The 22,492-nt window shown below is 46.1% G+C and overlaps 1 protein-coding gene across 2 annotated transcripts in view; it reads right to left on the reverse strand.

The window, feature by feature from the left end:
• Positions 1-3,608: 3,608 nt before the first annotated feature.
• The window catches only part of PAK5 (p21 (RAC1) activated kinase 5), a 97,574-nt gene continuing 78,690 nt past the window's right edge, over positions 3,609-22,492 (reverse strand). For both annotated transcript variants that reach the window (XM_064146115.1, XM_064146114.1), the window contains exons 4-9: positions 14,988-15,479; positions 13,308-13,441; positions 11,266-11,392; positions 8,412-8,537; positions 6,346-6,480; positions 3,609-5,763 (exon numbers count right to left, since the gene is read on the reverse strand). In XM_064146115.1, coding sequence (XP_064002185.1) covers positions 5,608-5,763; positions 6,346-6,480; positions 8,412-8,537; positions 11,266-11,392; positions 13,308-13,441; positions 14,988-15,479 — 1,170 coding nt within the window. In that variant the 3' untranslated portion in view covers positions 3,609-5,607. The remainder of the gene's footprint in view (positions 5,764-6,345; positions 6,481-8,411; positions 8,538-11,265; positions 11,393-13,307; positions 13,442-14,987; positions 15,480-22,492) is intronic.

A 22,492-nucleotide genomic window follows, 5' to 3' on the forward strand; every position in this document is an offset into this window, starting at 1 on the left:
AGAGTTAATAGCAGGATGAAAGAGTCATTCTTAATAGAGAGGGGCAGTAGTTAGCAGCTTTGCAAGTTAGCCTTGCTCCTGTCAGCCTGGTACTGCCAGCTTCTGTAACTGATATCCCCCCAAAAAAACAAATGAACTCAAGATGCCAAGGGAGCCTCTCCATAGTCACTTATTTTCTGCATAGCATGCTTGGGCAAGGCAGCTACTGGAACGAGCTGTTGGGATGGCATGGTTGTGCAGGGCAGCACACAGTGGCAGGATGGAAAGTGCACCAACTGGAGACATCCCAGTCTTTGGAGTGAGTAGAAGCCATTTCTGAGTATGATTAAATATAAAGGAATTGTTGAGTGCTGTCTGTGAAAAACACAGGAAGAGAAATACTTTGTGGCTGTAAACAAAGAGGGAGATCCTGATTTTTCCCCTGTACCATGCTTCTCTAGAAGGGCTTCTGTTTCTCCCTCTTTCCTCCCTCATACCAGTGTGGGTATCAAACCTTTAGGTGACATAAAAGACAGCTACTTCTCTTCTGATTTGCCTTTAGTAGAAGCTTTACAGAGATAAGGAAATGCACATCACAGCAGTTGTATGTGGTTTTGCTTCTGATTAACCCCAAATTTCTAACCCAGTGAAGGGATGACCGTAGCAGCAGTGGACTTGGCCTGTCTCAGCTTCTTTCTGTGATCCCTGGGTGCATCCAGCCTTGCACTGTGAGTGTTGCATAGCTGATGGCATGTGCAGGGTAGATGCAACAGACTCCTAAATGCACAACTAAGTCTTAATGTTTCTTTCTCTTGGCTTCCTGCTTTTACTTGGTGTGATGGCACAAGACATCAGTGGTTAAGTCTGTTTGCACTATGGTTTCCTACACCCTGGAGAAATGATACTTGCTCTGCAGAATGGGTTCCCAGGAAGGATCACCCCTAGCTGAAAAAGGGTTGGCAGATACTCCTCAAACCCCACCCGAGGTATCTTGTTTAAAGTTAAGATGTTGAAAGTAAACTCTCCTGAATCGTTATTTCCATTCTTCCACTAACAATTACTTACTAACTTTGATCTGGATTTTCCTGGATCCATTGATGTGGATGGCTAACACACTTTGAACCATTTACTGATGTCAAGTTCAGCTTTCCAAGCCTATTTTTAAGACGCTATTTAGGAGTGAGGTCAAAAAAAGCCATCGCACTTCCCTCCTGCCCATCAAACTACAGCAGTGTCATGAGGGTGGCAGCAGTTTTGTGATGATGTTTTAAATTCAGCTTTCATTCATTGGTGACTTCTCTTCATAGATGTTTAGGAATGTGCTAGTAGAAGGTGGATAAATGTAAAAAACTTACCACTCTGCTGAGCTCTGCAAGGACCTGCAATAATTAAACACTTACTAAAGCAGCTCTTAATGTACAAAGTACTTCTGCTTACAAAGTACTTATGATTAGAACTTTTAATTATAAGTTATTGTTGCAGTGCTCAGGAGGGGAGTTAGATAGCAGAGGCTGGAGTATTTATTGGCTACTACATTTTTGAGCATTCGCAAACGCTTCTAGAACTGGTGACATCAGAAGGTGCCATCATTCCTCCCTGGCAGGAATAAGTGCACTGGAGAAACTGGCCGTGTGCACAGCTCAGCCTCAGCCCATGCAGCCAATGAATGCATCTCCTGGGTGAATGGATGCTCCCAACATGTGCTAGCTAAAAATCCCAGAAGAAGGTGGGGGTTTTTTTGTTTGTATGTTTGGTGTTTGTTTGTTTGTTTTAATGAGCTGCCCAAGGAGGGCAAAACTACGCAGCCTTCAAGGGGACAGTGATGATGTGGAATGCTGCGGGGACCAGGATGAGGGCTGGGGAGGCATTGGGTTACAGGAGGTGGGACCTGGGAAGATCCTGCAGCGGCTGCCCAATGAATTAATTTTCAGAGAAGATGATGAACACAGCTCAGCTGTGTAGCCTAAGGCTACAGACCATGATTATTTGCTGTTTTGTTTTTCATGCCTCTGGCTTTATTTGCAGTGCTGTGGGTGAAACAGGCAACGTTAAACTTGTTTTTAATTGGTTTTTTTGAGTGATGTGGCTAATGTATGTTGAACCATTTGCTGATGGCAGCAACCAGAAGTAATACAAACCCTCACAAGACTTGAAGACGCTCAAGAGGGCAAATAGTTCAGCTTCCTTAGCTTACTGCTGCTGTGGGGTAGGTGCTGTGTGCAGGAATTAACTTAGGGGACAAGGAAAGGAAGCTGGAAGTGGTTCAGCAGCTGCTGTCTAGCAGACTTCATACGTGAGGCTGTCTGGATGTGCTAATCACTTGGCAGGTTTTCTCCATTGTATGACCTCAACAAGAGGTCTGGGGGTTTCATGTGCCGACTGATGCTGAGCCAGGAAAAGCTTCTTTGTTGTTTTAACTTCTTCCTTTGTGTGTGAAGGAGGAGTTGTGTGGTTTGGCTAATTTGTGTGGGGGTGTGTTCCAGCGGGTGGTGCTCAGAATGGGATTTTGGGTTGAAATGAATATTTAACTACAGCATTTTTTTTTTTCAGCAGCTCAACCCACACCGGTGGTTTCTGTCACAGGGAAGTTGTGGTTTGTGAGAGGAGAGGCTGAGGCTTGAAAAATAGGTGCTCCAGGCCTGAGCAGGACTTGGCTCTGTTATTGTAGGAAGCTCCCAGGGGAAAACTGTCAGTCTTACACATCAAGGTTTTTGTGACTGCCGATGATACACTTTTGAATTCTTATCTGCTTCCATTATTTCCCTTTGAGGTTTTATTGGGTGGGGTTTTTGTTTGTTTGGTTTGGTTTTCTTTTGTTGGTGATGATTTAGGTTATTTAGCTCACAGCCTGCCTGGTTTTGTCAGGCGCCCATTGCGCTTCAAACCCTAGTGGCAACTAAAGGATGATACTTTCAGCCAGACCTGCTGGTCCTTGTTTGCGCCTGTTGTGCTTGGGACAATGTCAGGTAGAACCATGGTCAGAATCTCAAGCTTATTCTTACTTGTGTCCCTTAGTTCATCATAAGTGTTTATGCAGTGCTATCAACCAGGAGAAAAATATGTTAATACTGAGACGGTCTCCTTTTTTTAGGGGGGGTCTTATTCTTGCCTGCCTTGTTAATTTGGCAAATTATAGCTGGGCATTATGATGCTTCATGTCTTAAACTGATAAATACAATTAAGTATTGTAAATACAGTCATTAAGTACAATACAACCTCTTTTCTTGCACCCATACAACCACTGACACTTTACCATCATCTTCCTGTGGTGGAGAAGTAGGTACAGGTTTTATGTGGGATCCAGTGGCTCTCCTAACCCTAAGCCTTCGTGGTACTGGTACGTAACTCCTGTGACCTTCATTGAGGCTGGAGTTTCCCAGCAACAACCACCCAGGTGTCAGGATGCACCAAGGGAGCTGGGCTGAGCAGCTGTCTTTCGACACAGCCACTGACACTTCAAAAGCACCAGGGGCAGTTTTACAATGTGTATGTGTAGCTCTCTCTGTATATTTGATACATATATACAAGGACCCTCTTTTTTTCTTGCTATTTGCTTGGTCTGGTACTGTGTGCCTGAGTCCAATTTAGCAAACAGAAACAAGGCATAAGGAGAAAAACCACACTGAAAATTAAAGCATTTATTAATTTATTTAACTTGGCATGTGCATTTGTCTCACCAGCAGTTGGTGTTCACCCAAAAAAACCCTTTGAAATTGACAAAACTTCCAGTAAACTTGATGACTACTGTTTAAAGTATCTAATGGTAAAAAGTTGCTGAAAATTCCTTCGCTTGCACACCCTAAAATGTGCTGACTATTGAAGAAGAAAACCCCCACCACCCCCTTTTTAGTCAAAGATGGTTAAAAAAGTTTACTTGGTGGCCAGTAAGAGTTTCACCTGTTTGTCACTGCCTTTACTCGTGCAGCCTGGTTTCCTGAGTTGTCAGGCCTATGGAACAGAACCCCCTTGGAACGCCATGGGTGTTGCACTCTGCCAGGTTTCGGGGGGTGGGGGGGGGGGTAGGTGCCAAACACCATTGCTGTAGTGTTGTTTTAAAATGTGCAAACAGGGTAAAGAGGAGGAAGCAGTGGGGAGTAAGCCACACAGCTGTAAGCAAGTTATTCCATGTCTGAGATCTTTGTTTCTCTCCCCTCAAAGGGCACGACTACAGGAGCTGCTTTGCTGTTGGCAGCACTGCTGTGTCAGAGGAAGCTCTTTAAGAAACATCTCCTGTCAGGTTTAGATGTTTGGTTATCTCTTACTACAATAAATAACAATTAATTCATTCAGTATGAAACTCCCTAAGAAAGAAACTCTGTTTTTGCAAAACTTGCTTTGTGTTTCTTAATGGTACTGCAAAATGAGGTAAGAAAAAAAACCCAAACACCCTGAAAAACATGGCTTTTGCATTATGCAGAATTAAAAAAACCCTAATTAATAAATAAAATTCATTTATCCTTGAAATAATTATGAAGCACTTTTAAAAATTTCAAAGGCAAATCTATTCAGGCCTACAGTTAACATGCAAAGTCATCCAACAGATAACACAAAAATTGTACTGCAGCAGTCAACTATTGCATCAACATTCAAAAAGGTCTAGACAGCAGCACGACTTCTGTATGGCAGACAGCTTGTGATGCATCCCAACACCCTGCACTTTGGAGCAGACCTGCTGCGCGGGCAGCAGCTCCTGACATCCCTCTCCACTGCCAGAGTGTGACAGAAATAACAGAGCTTTTTTGTGGTAACAAAACTGGCCTTGTGGTGCCATAAAGCAAAGAGACTGCCACAGCGTGGGGAGGTGATCCTTGAGCAAAGCTATGCCAGAGGCGTTGGCTGGGCACATGGGGAGAGAGACCCTGGCGACTGCTAACATTCAAGCAGCAGCTCCCATGGCTGCTGTGCCAGTGCTGTGCTCACAGCCAGCCTGCCAGTGCTCCCACAGGCATCGGTCACCATCGGCTCTACAGGCTGCCGTGACGGCGGTATGAGAGCTCTCCTCTCCCCAGTGGAAAATCTGAAAAACCCAACTTCCTAACAGTGTGTGGTGGTGCTTTTTCTGGTTTCAAAAGGGTTAAAAAAGTAGGAAACTTTAGTCTCTCAAACTCTTGCTAAGTTACATGGATTACTTCAACTAACACAACAGTTACGTGACAAAGTACTGCAAGTTATCAAAATGTACTGTACAGAAAGTTACAAACTCGTTGCAAAATACATTACGCTGCTATGACTGAGATAAAAAGTGCTTTTGCTTCTGGGCAGAAAAGTGGTCTTCTGAAATAGAAGTGCCCTAGCCTGCAATAAAATACTGGTGTTTCACTCTGCTTGTGCTATTCTCTACTCATTACCCTTCCAGCCTTGTTTGCAGTTGTTGCCTTTTCTCTGGATGGCCAAGATGACAACAGTGCTGGGGAGCAATGGTCCGCAGCAGAGCGTGGCCACCTGATTGGTGGCCACGATTGCTCCCCGCTTCCTCACAGCCCAAGAGCACCTCCTTGGGTTTTTACATGCTGCGCTATTTCTGCAGGGCTGGTTTTCCTCCGTAGCTCTCATCCCTGCCTGTGGTTCCCCTGCAACTGCTGGGATTCCTACACAGCTGTTATCCAGACTCCTCAAGCGTTGTCAGCTTCAGCGATGCCTGTGCTGCCTCATGAGGGGCACAACGCAAGAAGGGGGCCCAGCCAGTTTGAGAAATGGGTGTCTCAACAGTTCCTGTGCTGTGGCTCGCTGCAAGGGCTCCCGCACCAGCATCGAGTCCAAGAAGCCCCGGAGGACTGAGGAGACCTGCAACATTACACCAGCATTAGAGACGAAGACACCAGTTTCCAGCCTATGCTCAGTCAGTGCCTCCTGCTTTTCTTGGAAAGACAACTAACACACTGGGCTTGCCTAGGGCAGCAGGGAAGGGCCATGTGGCTTCTCCCTGGTGTTAACGTTGACAGCACTGGGCGATGGGTGGAGAATGGCACACGCTCCACAGCTTTGCATGTGGTGAGGCAGAAAAGCATTCACCTACACTGAGGGCTCATCTCTGCATTCTAGCACACCCAAAATGAGAGGTACTCAAAGCCTCTGGCACTGGGCATGAATGTACCAACCCATTCACAGCTGGCTGATATGCTGTCTCACTCTGGTCGTTGGACAGGGTGGGAAGCACCAACGTTCTGCCCTTTGCCATCACTGCAAAAGCAAAGCTACAAAAAGGCTGGGGTCTGCTGAAGGCTTTGGCCTTGCATCTTGCACATAGGAGTCCTATGTAGGACCCACTGCTCCTGGTGGTACCTTCCAGAGGCAATGGAATTGTGGGGCTATGGCTTTAACAAACATTGGTGGGGCAAGATCCTCATCAGCTCTGGGAAGTCTGACCTTGTGCATGTCCTTCACCCGGGGTGGCAAGTTGTCCCGGATTCGGCGCATGGCCTGCAGTGGTGGCTCATTGAAGTAAGGAGGTTCACCATCTATCATCTCTATCACCATGATGCCCAGGGACCAGATATCCACCTGTAACACACAGGCTGTTCATAAACACTGCTTAGAGTGCAGCAAGGAGAGCTGACAGGCTCAGCACTTAGCTGTGTCCAATCCAAGACAAGAGTCTGGTGAGCTATCCTCTCAGTACCGCTTTTTGAACAAGCCAACGATAGTTTTTCCTTCAGAGCACTAAGTGCATTGGAGAAAGAAATGTTAGGAACCCAGGTCTGCAGGCAGTTTAGGTGCTGTCCACAGAAGCACTGCTGCTGCACCCTACCGCCCTGCATTTCAGCTGCACTGGTTTGAACCTACGGAGTGTTTACCACAGGCTGGTTCTGCAGTGCTGCAGAAAGGTGCAGCTGGTGGGAGCGCAAAGCACAACTCGGCTGCTGTGAAACAGGTCACTCTCTTTTCCCTGACCCTCAAAGACTAGGAGCTCTGAGACCCCAAGGCAAATGCAAGCACTTACTACAAGGCCCAGCTCCAGTGAGTGCAGGTAACACACAGTACAACCCCTTTGGAAAATGATTCAGCTCCAGGTTAAAAATAACAACCTGCAACTTGTTCTCTTTTTTTTGTGGTGGTCTGCTGCAGAGCTGCTCCGGAATCCCTGTCTTCCCTTGACTCTAATTCCTGTCATTTGCCAGCCAAAGCAAATTCATTCTGCCTTTGCTCTTTTGCTAACACTATCCTAAGGCTTAAATCCTCTTCCATTTTTTTGTCCTCCCTTCTGGTGTGGAAATCTAATGTAGCTGTAAATTCAGTCACCTTATAATCCCTTCAGTGTTATTAATGGGCTAATAATAGCTGATGTTATTATCCCTGAAAGACCTCCCACGATGCCACACATCCTGGGTGAGCCTTGGTGCCTGCAGGGTGCTCTCGCCCTCGAGCAGGCAAGCTTCCTGCCTGTGCCAGATGGGGAGATGCAGCTTCTCCCATCTCGGGCCTCGGCTCATTTCCCTTTCTGCAAAGAGAGATGAAGATCTCTTATGTGCTTGTGGATGCATGTGTACGTGTGTGTAAATACAGCTTTACCTGTATCTATCTATATTTGTCTTGCAGGCCTCTCTCTGCAGCTGTTACTGTAGTACTATCAGGCAGAAATGATTGCCTGCACCATGCAGAGGAGAAGCTGCAGCTGCGTCTCTGGCGGAGGAGGTGAGATGCGCTGTCACGACTGAGCACGGCAGTGGGACTGCTCTTCCCAGGCTGTCAGAGCAGCAGTGCTGTGACTCAGAGCTTCCTAATGTTTCGGGTACGGCACTGCAGAGCTGCCTGGACCCCACCTTATCTGCTGGACTCCAATAAAAACGTGTGAATTGCCTTTTTCAGACCATTTGGCAGTGCTTAAAACAGTTCCTGTAGACAGGCTGCTTCTCCTCAACTAATGAGAGTAGTGACAAGGAGGAATGAGCCAATGTAGAGACGAAAATGCTACAGCAGAGGGTGTTGATCCAGCCTATCCAGCTGGTTCTTATGTTTGGGACTCTACAGGACCATGTCTGCACCACGGAGAAAGAGGATCGCAGACTTCAGCTGGATGAAAGCAGAGCAGATCTCTGCTGCAGGTCTGTGCAAATACTGCTGTGACATGGCTGTGCAGTATGGGCATGTGATTTGGCTGCTGGTTTGGCCTGCCCATCCGTAGATACCTGTAACTGCAGTTCCGGCCTGCAGGCTTGACGTTTGGATCATCAAAGGGCCTTTTGTGATGTGAAAATGATGTGTTCCTTTAACACAACACCCTAAGCTAAAATACATAAAAGCACTGCATTGTTTAGTGTGCTAAGTGGAGCTGTTACTTAACGACTTTGTCTTGAAGCGCTTTAAAACAAGGCGTGATGTAGCACTCTGGGGCAAACCTAATTGCTGCTATTTAAGCCTATCTTTGTAAATGCATTTGGATTGCACAGTTCTGAAGGGGCTGGGTGGGGAAAACAGCTGCTCTGGGCGCTCACCTCTGTGCCGTAGGGCAGGCGGGATATCACCTCCGGAGCCATCCAGTACGGCGTCCCAACCAGTGACTTCCTCCTGGGGACCTCCTTGGACACTTGGGCACAGAAGCCAAAGTCAGACAATTTTATCTGAAAAATGAGGAAAGAGAAAAAAAGCCACTCTCGAAGAACAAGGATGATTCCTCCAATATGTGCATACCTCCAAGACACAAGTCTCCAGCTGCAGTGTTTGCCTGGGACAGAAAGCCACACAGTTTTTAGAAGAGAGCCTGGGGAACACATGGCTCCTTCATACGAAGGGAAAGGAAAGAAGCGACTGAGCGGCAGTGGTGCTCATTACCAAGATTCCCTGTCATTGTTCATTGCCTCTCCACCAGAAAAAGATGGGGAGATGATAAATGGCTTATAATAGTTTAAAAAAACAGAAAATCCTGAAGCAACAGTGATTTGTAATGAATGTCTAATCCCCCAGCCTGCAGTCTTTGAGTGTCAGCTCTAAGTGATACACATTTTTCAAGTGATGCACGCCACTCCTATCACTTGTACCAGGTATCTGACCTGGGAGGTTGCCAGAAAAGAGATAGCCAACTGGCATTTACCTCATTTCTTTCACCACAGAGCTAAGATTCACTGAGAGTAGTACCCCTGCCAATGACTTTTCAGGACCATAAGCTCACACTGTGGAGTACTACTAAAGAAATGGTCTTCTTTATGTAGTAGAGGAGCTACTGTGGGGATGGCAGGGAAGGGCGTAAGAGTGCTCCCAAATGGCTGTGAGAGGTAAGGGAACCTGGTCTCTTTGCTTGGGAACTGAAGCCGGTGCTGTCCTTGAGTAGCTGTGGCAGTGACCTGAAATAGCAATATTGGGATTCACAAGCCCTCCTGAGAACTGTTCCTGCTGCATCATGTGCCTGCTCATACTTTTATGCCAAGCTTTTTTTACAACAAAAATTATGGAAAATTATTGCCTTCCCCTTCTTCCTTCTTGTACAACACCAAGGTGAAAACTCCTCCAGCCCCCAACCAAAACAAGCTGGCCTGTGTGTCTGTAGCATCATCCCTTCCAGAAACGGCTTGTTGTTTAAGGCTAAACTATTTTTTTGTCCCCAAGTCTTTATTTGGAGGCCTAGAAGCTATGACAAGGATTCTCCTAGGCATTAGCATAACTGCCATCACCCCCAGCCACACATGGAACAGTACAATATTGACCCATGTCCAGGGTCTATAAGCCATGCATCCAATCACATACTCGGTGCCTGGGGATATGAAATGATCCCAAACAGCCCCAGAACAGTTGAAGTGGGAAGTTGTACAAATCCCAACATTTTACTACCAGCACTGATTTGTGTTGTTTTGGATTCAGCATGGACACTATTTTTCTAAACCCGCAGGCTGTTATTTTAAACAGAATTAGAAAACGTCTGTTGGCATTTCTAAAACAGCCAATAACAGCCAAGTTCTCTGTGCTAAATGTATTTTTCAGTTTACAGAATGAAGAATGGAAGGAATAGTACTTATTTTGGAAGCAAGGCCCAATCTTCCTTTGTAGGAGCACAAGAGGTTTTGCATATCTATTGCTCACTCGAGTACATAAAAGATGATTTTCTAAAAAAAGATAATTGCCCAACACAGCCATGAAGAAATCTGCAATGCAGATAATAAGTACAGGAGTAATGAGTATAATGAGGCACTGTATGCAGATCCTGAGAGCAGATCAGATGCTATTTCGGCAACGTGGATGAAAACCGCAACTGAAAAACTGCGACACACACGGAATTTTCCTCCTCTGACAGGATTAACAGGAGCAGCCTGTTACTGCTGCAGGAAGAAAATCCCTCTCCCGTGAAGTGGGAATTATGAAGGCAAACCTTTGATAAGGGAGAGAGATTAGGCCAGGGAAGCCAAGAGTTTTGCCTTCTGACGAAGTTCTAGGTTTGGTTCCAGACTGACCAGGGGCACAGGCTCAGTCCAGCTTTGGTCTTATTTAGGCACCAGGTGTGCAGTGGCAGTGAAGCAACCCTTAGAGCCCTGCTGAAAGGACTTGCTAGCCCCAGGTACATTAGTTTCTACTCAAATTAACCCATTTGGACCACAAGGTGAGATGCAAAGCAGGGCCTAACTCAAACAGAGATTGGGGTCATCTATGTCAGAGTTATTTAACTCCTCCACCTAAGGCCCCAGGTTTTAGGTGCCTCAAGTTTTCACTGTGTATGCCCAGAAATACTACTGTTCAAACCCACCAAACACTGCTGGAGTAATACTTGTCAGCAAACTTTATTTTCCTTACTGAGAAGGCTGGGTGCAGCATTTTGTTTCCCTTTCTCACTGCAGAGAGAGCCTGTCTCACTGATAGCAGCTTCCCACCCAGGCTGTGGGACTGGTATCATCAAGCATTGTGCAGGTGTACCTGTAGCATACCATCGGGGAGTGCCGCAGCAGTAATGTAGCATATTCACGTTAGCCTCTCAACTAGCCTGGGAAAACTAAGCAAATGTATAGCAGCTTGGTAAGGAAAGGCTAACTAAATGTAGTAAAAAGAAAGTATTTTTCAAAGGCATCAGAAGTGGTACAGCATAAAAGACAGTCTCCTGGCACCTAACCATTGCCCACGTGGCATGGTTTCTTCTGTCACTGCTTTTTGATGGCTTCAATCCCCACTAGGCAATGCACTGTGGTGCAGATGCCACACATCAGCCAGGTTTGTGTTTTTCTGATTCAGCTCTGAGAGTCAGTTTACAGGTCACAGCCTCTGGTCTCATATGCCTGGCTTATTTTGTAACGTTAGTGCCACTTTGGACAGGCACAGCTCTTTCCAAGACAGCCCTGAGAGGTGGCAGGGGAAATGCTGGGCACTCACCCTCCCGTCACTCGTGAGAAGGATGGAGTCACTTTTGATGTCGCGGTGGATGACACCTTGGTTGTGCAGGTAGGACAGGGCTCTCAGGACGGACAGGCAGACAGTTGCTATCTGCTCCTCGTTCATCCTGAAACAGTAAGACGAAAAGCTAAGCATTAATGAAGGCAGTGGGAACGGGGAGCTGGACTGAAGAGGGCCATGTCTGTCTTCATGCCAGCACACAGCCAGCCAGGAGATCTTGTAGGGTGACTCTCTGGTCCTATTTCTGTCAGAAGAGATGGGTGAAGAACAACTCTGCAGCAAGTCTTGGATCCAAGTCCCCCTGCAGTACTAAAAGCAGAGCTCTCTAGGTGACGGAGCCTGTTTCCCTCTGGGAAATAACGGAAATGCCTTGTTTACGCTAAGCTTGCTGCTTGCCAAGGAGGGCAAATCACTACTGGGATGGAAACAAGCACAGAATAAATATCAGAAAGAACACTCCTAATTGTGCAGGCAAACATCAGGCCCTGGGTGTGGAAGTTTGAGAGCACTTCCTTGCTTTCTATAAAAATACTGAGAGCATTTCAGTACAAAAATGAACAGGAGGAGTCCCTGTTTATGTGCATGTGTGCAAAACCCCTTTCTGGAAGAAGCCATCTGCTATGGCATGATGGTGACATTCAGGATGAGTTGTGTGCCCTAGCACCACTGCCCCATCAAGGGATGGCCCCAGCATCTCTACTACATGAGTAGAGAAACAGCAGTGGGGATTTCTGCTTTAACTGTGTGTGCTACTTGAAGTGTTTTAGCAAACTCTTTGAGGGAAGGTCATGCAGAGTCAAAACCCCCTGAAGATTAAGGAAAGACTATTTTGAGTAAAAAAACAGATGACAGCTCTTATGAAGTGGTGTCCTGGGAACATCTGTTTGCCATTAAACTGCTGTCAGAAATGTCTAAGATAGAGTTTTAATGTTTTGGGGAACAGTAGTTAACAAATGACTTGCAATATTATGATTTATTTCAGCACAGCTGCTAAGGCACCACTAAAAAATAAAATAGACAACTCCCATTCTGGTAGGATCTAAAAGCATCATTAAACTATGACAGAAGACAAATTTTCTAATTTACTATTCCTTGCTTTTCCTCTTGCTCACTTAAATACTCTCCCATTGGTTTGGTGTGGAAGTTTTCATTTTTTCATTCAAGAGGAAGAACTTAACTAAGGAAATTCTCCTCCCTCTCTCATTTTATCCTGCTCATCAGGAGAACATGAGTGAGGAGCACACGTAAAGGGGGCTTTAAAATCTACTGTCTCCCTTCCAAAGAGGAAGAGTGGTTCCACAGACTGCAGCTTTTGTGCTGGCAAATCATCTTCTACAAAACGATAATAATAACTTAAATATGGGAATAAGCTCTACTGTAAGCACAAATATTCTGATACAAACAACCCAAAAGTCCCACTATATTTTAGGCTTAGTTTGCAGTTAACATTTCTGACAGGTGTGGTTAAGTGGGTTCTATCAGCTTGGAGAGAAATCACCTTTAGAACTGCACAGTTATGACAACAAAAACAAACAGGGAAAAGAAGGTTGCTGGGGTGATTTTGTTCTGGTTTAGGAAATAATGGACAAAAGTCATGTGGGTGCTAAATTATCTCCTAAAGCATGAGCAAATTCTCATCTACCAGCAAGCCCTTTTGGGTATTTCTTTCCCTTTCATTTGAAAAGTGCTGGTACTGACAGAAATTGATCTGTAGAGGCTTATTTATGCCAGTAAAGTGGGCAGGTTGCAGTATGTGTGGGTATATGTGCATACACACATAGATATAGCTACATGCATGCATGCATACATACATGTTTGTGGATGTTTTGTATCTATACACAAATATACATATAAAAATACACCTAGAGAGACAGGAGGTACCCAGCTCCCCTAAACAGGAGGTGAAGCCTGGAGGGCATAGCCTGGAGGCATCCAGGAAAGAAAGCCAGGGCGTCACCCTCCTGCCCAGCTCACACTGTGGGCTTCATACTGCTGGCCCCAGTGCAGCAGAGTCAACCCACCTGGTGTGAGTCACGATGTCTGTCAAAGCACCGCCCTCCAGAAACTCCATCACGACCCACAGCTCATCGCCAACGAGGTAACTGTTGTACATGTCAACCACGTTTTCATGATGGTAATCTCTCATGATTACAACCTGTGAGAAAGAAAAAGACGATCTGTGAACTGCTACAAGCATTATCTGGCACTTGTTCTGACCTTCCTTTTCACTGTACTTTCCTCCTTGTGCTCAGTGAAGGTTCTGCGATGAATCACATCCTCTCTGACCCTTATGTCAACACATAAACAAAACCAATATATTTACATAAAAATAGCACTCATCATAAATGCATTAGGAAGAAGGAAGAATCCTTAGTTGCTAAAATTTACATGGTAGATAATTGGGTTGTTTTGTTGGTTTGTTTTCTTTTCAAATTGCAGCAAGAAGACTGTTTGTTTCGTTGGGTTTTTAATTACCAGTTGCTTACAACACAACAGAGATTTTTTTGGTTTGCTCAAGAAGGTTTTGATGCTGCCTTCATCATGTATAAAATGGTGTGTTGCAGAGAATTTTAATAGAGGAGATACTCATCAGATTACTGAAACCTCACATCTTAAAAGGACTGTCCAGAATTGGTTCCACTGTAAAAGCAGCCCAGCAAAGGTAGAGACCAGGACCACATGATACTGAGCGATGTCAGAAAGGTCAACAGGAAAGAAAATTACAGCCAGGGAAGGCTTTGTTATGGACAGAGGAATTTCAGCACTGCTAAAAAGAAATTGTCAGATGATACAAGTGACTGGAGCGTGTCAGGGAAGCAGCTTGGTTCTGCACAGCATGTAGGACCTGCTTTCAAGATGTTACCATTCAAGAGATGCTTGGTTGGAGCTACCACAATGCAATTCAGTGCAGTCTTCCAGCAGAGGCAATGAAAGCCAAAATAGTCAGCACAGTTGTGGGCTGTGCAAAAGAGTGTTTTTAATTGAAAAATGAGAAGGTTCTAAAGAAGGCAGTCTGTTATGTGTGTGGGGAAGATCCTCTTACAGTTAAAACACAGGAAGCAGATCATTAGATCAAAAGCTTAGTTCCCACAAGGAGTTTCCCTGGGTAGCTGCAGTGGTTTCAGGGTTGATCAGCTCCTTCGGGAGTGATCTTGGGACAAGGGTGGAGAAGGTGCACAGCTAGCTGTAAGGCATTAAGGGGAGAGACTCTTCGAGCTGCAGAAGGGAATTAACAGGCATGCTTCCACAAAAACAGGGCTGTCATTGATTTGTGTAGTACCCTTTAGGGAAGCAGAAGGACTGACCATGGTTAGGAGGGAAGAAATAAAAGGCAGGTATATGCCAGAATACAATGCATGTGCTTCTTGAGCAACCTCCATCTCAGAGTAAGAAACAGTTCCACCAAATGGACAAAAAGAGGCAGCTGGAATGTGACTCTGCACCTGACATGCTGCATGAGCTGATAGATTTCTTAGCTGTTTACTGTGGCTTCCAACCGCATTCCAGGTTTAAAGCCTGGCTGAGATGGAGCTCATTTGAAGTTGCTCTGGTTACATAATGTTTATACAGCATCGATGTGTGTGGGCCTCACCACCTCTTTCAGAAAGCTACTAATTTGGCTCTTGAGGTTGCTGTTCAGCCCACGTCTCCCGTTGAACATACCACCTGCAAACCCCACTGCACCACCCAAAATGACTTACCTCGTTAAAGAGAAGCTCCCTTCTCTGCTGTTTCCTGAGATCCATCTTCTTCACAGCAACTTGCTTTCCAGTGTGCTTCTCAGTGGCAATGCAGACAATCCCCGTGGAGCCCTCCCCAATCTTGATGAAATTGTCCAAGTACTCCCGGGGGTCACCAGGGCTGACCACAAGCTGCAGGGCAGCTCTGAATTGTTCATGGGACACCCTGGAGGGCTGCTGTTCTGAGGAGGATCCCCAGCTGGGTGGAGGATAAGCACTTGATGTGATACTTGGGGAGCTGGGGTAGGAGGCAGTGGAAATATAAGGAGAACTGGGCTGGAGAGATGGCTGGTGATAGTGGGGTGCTTTGTGGTAGACCAGAGGGTACTGGTAGCTGCTGCTTGAATAGCTGACTTTGCTCTGACTCTGAGGTAGCTTTACTGGGCCCCTGGGGTAGGTGTCTGATCCAGAGAGCGGTGGGCTAACAACCAGCTGTGCCCGATCGTAATCCACCTGGAACACAAAAAGCAGAGCAGTGACTGTGGGAGAACAGACAGCTTGCTTGCTGTCCATCCACTCTGCCTGGCTTTGGCATCCCACATGTACTCATTCTTCTCAACATGGCACCACTGCCCTGTATCTGGAAAGAGACCTTTATACCATTGGGCTGCTGTGCTCTCATCAGCCAGGGAAGACCACGAGGTCTTTCGTGCAGCTTGGGTCCATTTTTCTGTCCAGGTGCCTTTCTGTGGATACAATAATCTTTGTTTAATGAAAATGTATGCTCCAAAAAGCCTATCTGCAGTGCCCTGCAGGCTCTCTGGGCCATTTGCTTCAAGAATTCAGCCCTTTCACTACCAGCAGCCCACTGGCAAATTTGTGTCTCTCCTTTCAAATATCAGTTCCCAAGATTTGACTCTTAGCCCTTAAGCCTTTTCTTATGCTTTTCTCCACCAAGTCAGAGATGACCCAAGCTCTTTTTGCAGAGGTGATGGGACTCTAAAATCCCTGGTATCCCCTGTCTTGCCCCACTAGTGGATGCCGTTTGAATGACAGCACACCAGAGCACGATGAGGAGCCTAATTCAATTTACCATTTCTTAAATAATTTTCCAGAGTGACCCACTATTTAACTGCAGTGTCACGAAGTTTTATCTGAATCCAAAGACAATCACAGAGGAAATTATCCCAGCAGGAGGCTGTGTTCATTTGCAGGTTCCTTCCTTTCTTTTTATTTCCGAGGCTTTTCTAAGCTTCTCACGCTGCAAGCAGATGAACATGTCACGTTCACGAACACCACAGCCTGCAGCTAACAAAACTAAATCAAATCAAATGTAAGGAAAAAAAATTCACCTCAACCAGAAGTAGATTTGGAAAAGAGCATCTCCACGTTTATGGTACAATGTATGTGACTCCTGGCGCTGTGTGGAGCATCTCGGGTTAGGGGGGTGGTTTGACACAGGCTCATGATGTAGCACAATTACAAATAATTATGGCAATGAGTTCATTTAATCAATCAATTTCAGTGGTGGTGCATGGGGGTGGACTGAGCAGCAAACTCGACACTGCTCGCAGTCGCTAGTACTGCTGCTGGCTGCTGGCCAGGAGTCCCTGATCCATGTTAGTTAAATGCACATTAATCTGAATTTGGCAGCGTAATCAAGGACCCAACTGAACTGTGAAATTGAATTCTGCGGTGGAACATCATTTGACCGTTTTATGCCAAGACTGCAAAAAAAAAGAAACCTCCTCTGCCGCAGCATCAATTTATCAGTGTAGCTGCAGCACCACGAGGAGGGGCTTCTAGCTGGAGTCGCCGCGGTGCAGGAAGAAAAGCCTCTGAGTGCAGTATTCTACCAGTGCCTGCCTTCCTGGGGAGTGAGCTGGGCATGCCCATCTTGTCATTTCATGTGAGGCTTAGCAGGCAAGAGGGAATGCCTCTCCAGAGGGGCTGCTCAGAGAGTTCCCTTGGAAACCTGAAGCTGAAGCCTGCTTCTGTTAGAGACGTGCACACTGACAGCTAGCAGGCATATGGTGCACCCAATAAGCGTGTCACTGCGCTGTCTGGCCACCTCCTTGGATGCTGCCTTTGTCTAAGCAAAATACCCACGTGATTGCAGTCATAATTTCACTTACTCCATGACGCAGGGGTAGTCGTAGAAGGGGGTCAGAGACACCACAAATTTCATGAAGGACATTACATCTGCCAACCCAATTAACAGGCAAAATGCTCAGATGGTTTGGTAGAGGGAGGGGAGCTCAATCTAGCCCTCTCCTGTGTATCTGTGGACATAGTGACACATAAATACAGCATTTTATTTTAACTACTGAGATGGGGAAAGCCTTTTCTAGAATTTCAAGCTGGATAAATTCCCCCTAAGGAATTATTTGAGGCTTCACCCATGCCTCCTGATGTTTATGAGCATGTCGTAAGCTCACGTATTGGCAAAAGTAAATTCTGTAGTGAAATTTTAGGATGAAAATTCAGGGGCTTGGTGGTGTTGCAGAGAATTTTTAACAGCTTTTCAAGGTTTGCATTGCAGTACAATGTGAAACCTATTTGCATCCTCAATCCCATAAAACCTTATAAAAAAAGAGAAGCTACAACAAATGAATCAACTGAACGTCTCCTCCAAGGCTGTGCCGGGAGGCAGAGCTTTGCATCATGGCAGAACTGAACACACTTTATTCCACTAATAGTTCTGTTTCTGCCACTGAGTGTGGTTGCCTACTGAAAGGAAATTGGTTAAACACTACAAAGGAAAGAAGAGGACAGTCCTGTGCTCATTCAAGATGAGAGCAGCTGAAGCTCCGACGTGATATCATCCATCACAGCACCGCAGTGCGAGGTGATGCTCTGCTGCTGCTAGGGCTGGGTCACTTCACCTGCTCACAGCATCCCCACACCCACACGTGGCTGCATTGTCAGTCAGGTCTTTGCCTTGTTCAAAGGTGAGGTAGCATCATGTTCAGACTCGTTTCAGCTCCTGCTCTGATGGTGGTGATGCCCATTTTGTGCTGCATGCAGGCTGGAAATGTCCTCCTTGTGCCAAGTGCCAGCATAACACATAGCAGGAAACTGCAGTGCTGAGCAGCAGCCAAGTTAGAGATCTCTGCTATGTTACAGCAGAACAAGTAGTGGAGAGCAGAAATCACAGCCCCTCAGATGAAGGCCAGAAGATGATCATGGAGAGCTGCTACCAGAAAATGACAGTGGAAGAAGCAAAACTTTAAGAGGGCTGCGTGTGATGCAGAGGAGTCTAAAAACAAAAGATGCAGTAGCGTGTCCAAAATGAAGTAGACCTAGCAGAATGTGACAACAGTGAGCAGACTCCACTGAACAGAATGGGATGTAGTCTCTGTATCGTGAGGATAACAGCAGACACTGTGACCTCATACAAGTGTTACTTGAGTGAGTCTGAAGCAACACAAGAGCAGAGGGAGTAACATGGGGTGGACAGGAGAAAATCAAATCTAAGCCTTGTCGTGGAGGGCCTGTAGGCCCGAAAGCAGGCTTGCTTATGCCTGTGCCTTGCCTGGACATGTTTTCCTGCCAGGACCCAGGTTGTGTAAGCCCCCACACATCCAGCTGGTGTCTCCCTGGTGTAAGCCCATGTGATCCCCATATTTGGGAAAGTCCAGGCAAGAGCTTCTGCCTATTATGGTAAGGTCTGGCTGACTGCCAACCTGATTGGTCATTCTAGTGGCCAAAGAGGCCATTCATCTCGGCTCACATTCAATAAATAGGGGTGCACAGGTAAACAACGTGCTCAGCTCAGATATGTGCTCTGACCCTCACTTGCAGCTCAGACACGTGTTCTGACCCTACTCGCAGCTCAGCTCAGACCCTCAGGCACAGACCCTACATAGCTCAGCCACTCGGATGCTCAGAGGCCCAGACCTCATGCTTTGACTTATCTGCAGCTCACCTGCCTGTGTATCTTTCTTGCAGAGCTCATTTAAGCCTGCACATATACATATATATATATGAGGAGCCTATAGCCTCCTAAGCCAGCTGTGCACATCTGCACGCTACTGCATTATCAGGACCAGATCCTGCATTGCCTTTACCTACGGAGCTCAGACTCCCAGCAGCCGCGCACGCTTTGCATGCCCGCTGCCTATCATTGCCTGGTAAGTGCTGTTTCCGCTGAGCTAACCAGGAAGAAGATTGTGGATTGTCTGCACACCCACACAGCCTGCTAGTCGTGACAACCGTGTCAGAGACAGCACAATATTCTCCTCAGATCCTGCCAGCTGAGAAGTCCTGGACAGAAGCATCCAGAAGAAGCCAGCAGCACCAAAGGCAGAGATCACCTCTTCACCAGGAGAAAAGGGTCAGAAACCTATTTGCCTGCAAACTGGGAAGATTTATCCTTTCCCCTCAAGCTGGGAGGATTCCAGCCTCAATGTCCACAGGCAGAGATCCCCAGAAGTCTGGACATTAGACACAGGCTGTGACGCAGCCCCGGAGGGTGATTAATAATTGATAGGAATTGTGAGTAAAAGTTTCAATACCTCTGTAAATATCTGTTACCTCTGCCTAGAGCAGAAAGAGTTTCAGCCTGCTCTGCTAAGCAAATAGCATGTGACCCCAAACAGCATTAAGCCGCGGGGAAATCTCCTCTCTCTGTTTATAGTCTGAATGTTTGCTAGTTAAATAACAAATTCCTGTACATATTTTATCCTAGATTGTTTTCATAACCGTGTACTGAAATTTAATATTAATATACAGTGGTTGGGGGTGGTGAGAGTTCAGAATATTGAGATTAATAAATATTTATTTTTATACAAAATTATCTTGCCTCAATTAATTTCTCTCCTCTGCCAAATAGGTGTAGGTACTGAGAACCCCCCTCTGCAACAAGCCTCTGGCTTCGCACTCCTCCATGCTCCCACCACACAGCAGTGGCCAAGCCCAGAGCAGTGGAAGTCTAAAATCACTGATGATGAAAGAAAGCAGATATTTGATTTGTCTGACACCTATCACCTGAAAATAATACTCAAGTCTGCTCTTCACATTTACAAGCCAAAAGGAACATCTTTGTTAAATGCATTTTGAAGCCATGCATTTGTGCCTGCAGACTTTCCTACTGCCTACTTCCCCCCTGCCCTTTTAATTATACTTTAATGCAAATCTCATTTGTAAAATATCTGATTTAAGATTTGATTCGCATTTAATAAGCCCATTTGATGAACCATTATCTTACTAATGCTTCCTTGAAAAGAAGACTCTTCAGCAATCATCCAAGACAAGAAACTGATATTCCCTTCCAGGAACTAGGGATGGGTTTGGGATTTGAAACACTGAAGCATTTAACAGTGAATCATCAAGTTTCAATTCACTGAGGCTGTAGGAGTGTTTTTGATGTTTCGATGCTCTGAGAAACAGCTCGGACAAAGGCTTTTTTTTTTTAAGTAATCAGAGTAGTTACTGCATTTTAATGGCATGTTTTCCAACGTGTCTAGAGTGTGTTGAGCCCTGCAAAACAGGCCTCTGGAAGTAATGAAGCAGAACTGGAAAGAGGAGGACACTCCACTAATCAGTCAGGACTGGGTTAGAGATCACTTGTACCAACTTAAAACACATGAATCCATGGGCCCTGATGGGCTGCACCCACGAGTGCTAAGAAAACTGGCTGACATTGTTGCTGAGCCTCTCTCCATCATTTTTGAGAAGTCATGAAAAACAGGAGAGGTGCCTGGTAAATGGAAGCAAGCAAATGTCACTCCAGGCTTCAAAAAAGGTAAGAAGGAAAACTCAGGCAACTACAGACCAGTCGGCTTCACCTCCATCCCTAGAAAGGTGATGGAGCAGCTCATTCTGGAGGCCACCTCTAACCACATGTAAGAAAAGAGGGTTATCAGGAGTAACCAACAAGGATTTACCAAGGGGAGATCTTGCTCGACTAACCTGATAGCCTTCTATGATACCAAGACCAAATGGGTAGACGAATGAAGAGCTGTGGATGTCATATACCTTGACTTCAGCAAGGTTTTTAATAGCCTCCCACAACATCCTCATAGATAAACTCAGGAGATGTGGCATAGATGGCTGGTCTGTGAGATGGATTGAAAACTGTCTCTACAACAGAGTTCCGGGAGTTGTCATGAGTTGCACGGAATCAAATTGGAGGCCTGCAGCCAGTGGTGTTCCCCAGGGTTTAGTAGTGGGTCCAGTTTTGTTCAATATCTTTATCAACAACCTAGATGAGGGCATTGAGTGTACCCTCAGCAAGCTCGCTGATGATACTAAACTGAGGGAGGGTGGTCAACAGCCTGTCAGGCTGTGCTGTCATCCAATGAGATCTGGACAGGCTAGAGAGCTGGACAAAGACTAACTGTATGAGGTTCAATAAGGACAACTGCAGAGTCCTGCATGTAGGGAGGAATAACAATAGGCACCAGTACAGGTTGGGGGCTGCCCTGCTGGAAGGCAGCTCTGTGAGAAAGACCTTGGACTCCTGGTGGACAGCAAGTTCTGCTTGGCCAGTAATGTGCCCTTGTGGCCAAGAAAGCCAGTGCCATCCTGGCGTGCAACAGAAGTGTGGCCAGCAGGTCTAGGGAGTTTCTCCCCCTCTACTCTGCCCTGGTGAGATCACACCTGGAATACTGTGTCCAATTTTGGGCTCCCCAGTTCAAGAAAAGCAGGGACCTGCTGGAAAGACTCCAGCAGAGAACCATGATGATGACTGGGGCACTTGAGCATCTCCCCTACAAAGAAAGACTGAGAAATCTGGGGCTACTTAGTCTGGGGAAGACTGAGACAAGATCTGATCGATGTATACAAATATCTAAGGGGTGGGTGTCAAGTGGCTGGGGCCAATCTCTTCTCAGTGGTCAGCAGCAATAAGTCAAGGAACAACAGCTACAAACTGAAACGGAAGGTTTCACCTCAACATGAGGAGAAACCTCTTTACAGTGAGGGTGACGGAGCACTGGAACAGAAAGGTTGTGGAGTCTCCTTCTCTGGACACTTTCAAAACCCACCTGGATGTGGTCCTGTGCGAACTACCCTAGGGGATCCTGCCTTAGCAGAGAGATTGGACTTGATCTCTGGGGGTCCTTTCCAACCTCTCAAGTTCTGTGATTCTGTCTTTTGCCCTTGTTAAATACTGTAAATCTAGTAGCAGCAGCTCTGAATTACTGGGTTTGCCCTTCTCCTTTCTAAACTCTTGACAAAATGATTGCTTTCAATGAAGGAAATGGCAGATAGCCCACCTCAGGCTATCCTCACAAGTTCCAGAATCCATACTGAATGCCACACACTGGTGCACATTGTACTAAGCAGATTCATCCCTCCCACAGCATCTCAAGCTTGGGAAAGGAAGGCAAAGAGACCTGGCAACTCTTCTATTCATGCCATGATGTATCCTCAACCCCCAAATCTCAGCTATGTGCTCTATTGCAGAGTGGAATAAAAATGCATCATTCTCCCTTTGCCTTGGGGCACTGATTGTAACTGAACCCCAGGTTCAGCAAAGCAGCCAGACCTGAGCAAGCAAGACACAGGCACGACTCCAGCAC

The sequence above is a fragment of the Pogoniulus pusillus genome, chromosome 7 (genome assembly GCF_015220805.1).
Source record: "Pogoniulus pusillus isolate bPogPus1 chromosome 7, bPogPus1.pri, whole genome shotgun sequence".
Classification (NCBI taxonomy): Eukaryota; Metazoa; Chordata; class Aves; order Piciformes; family Lybiidae; genus Pogoniulus; species Pogoniulus pusillus.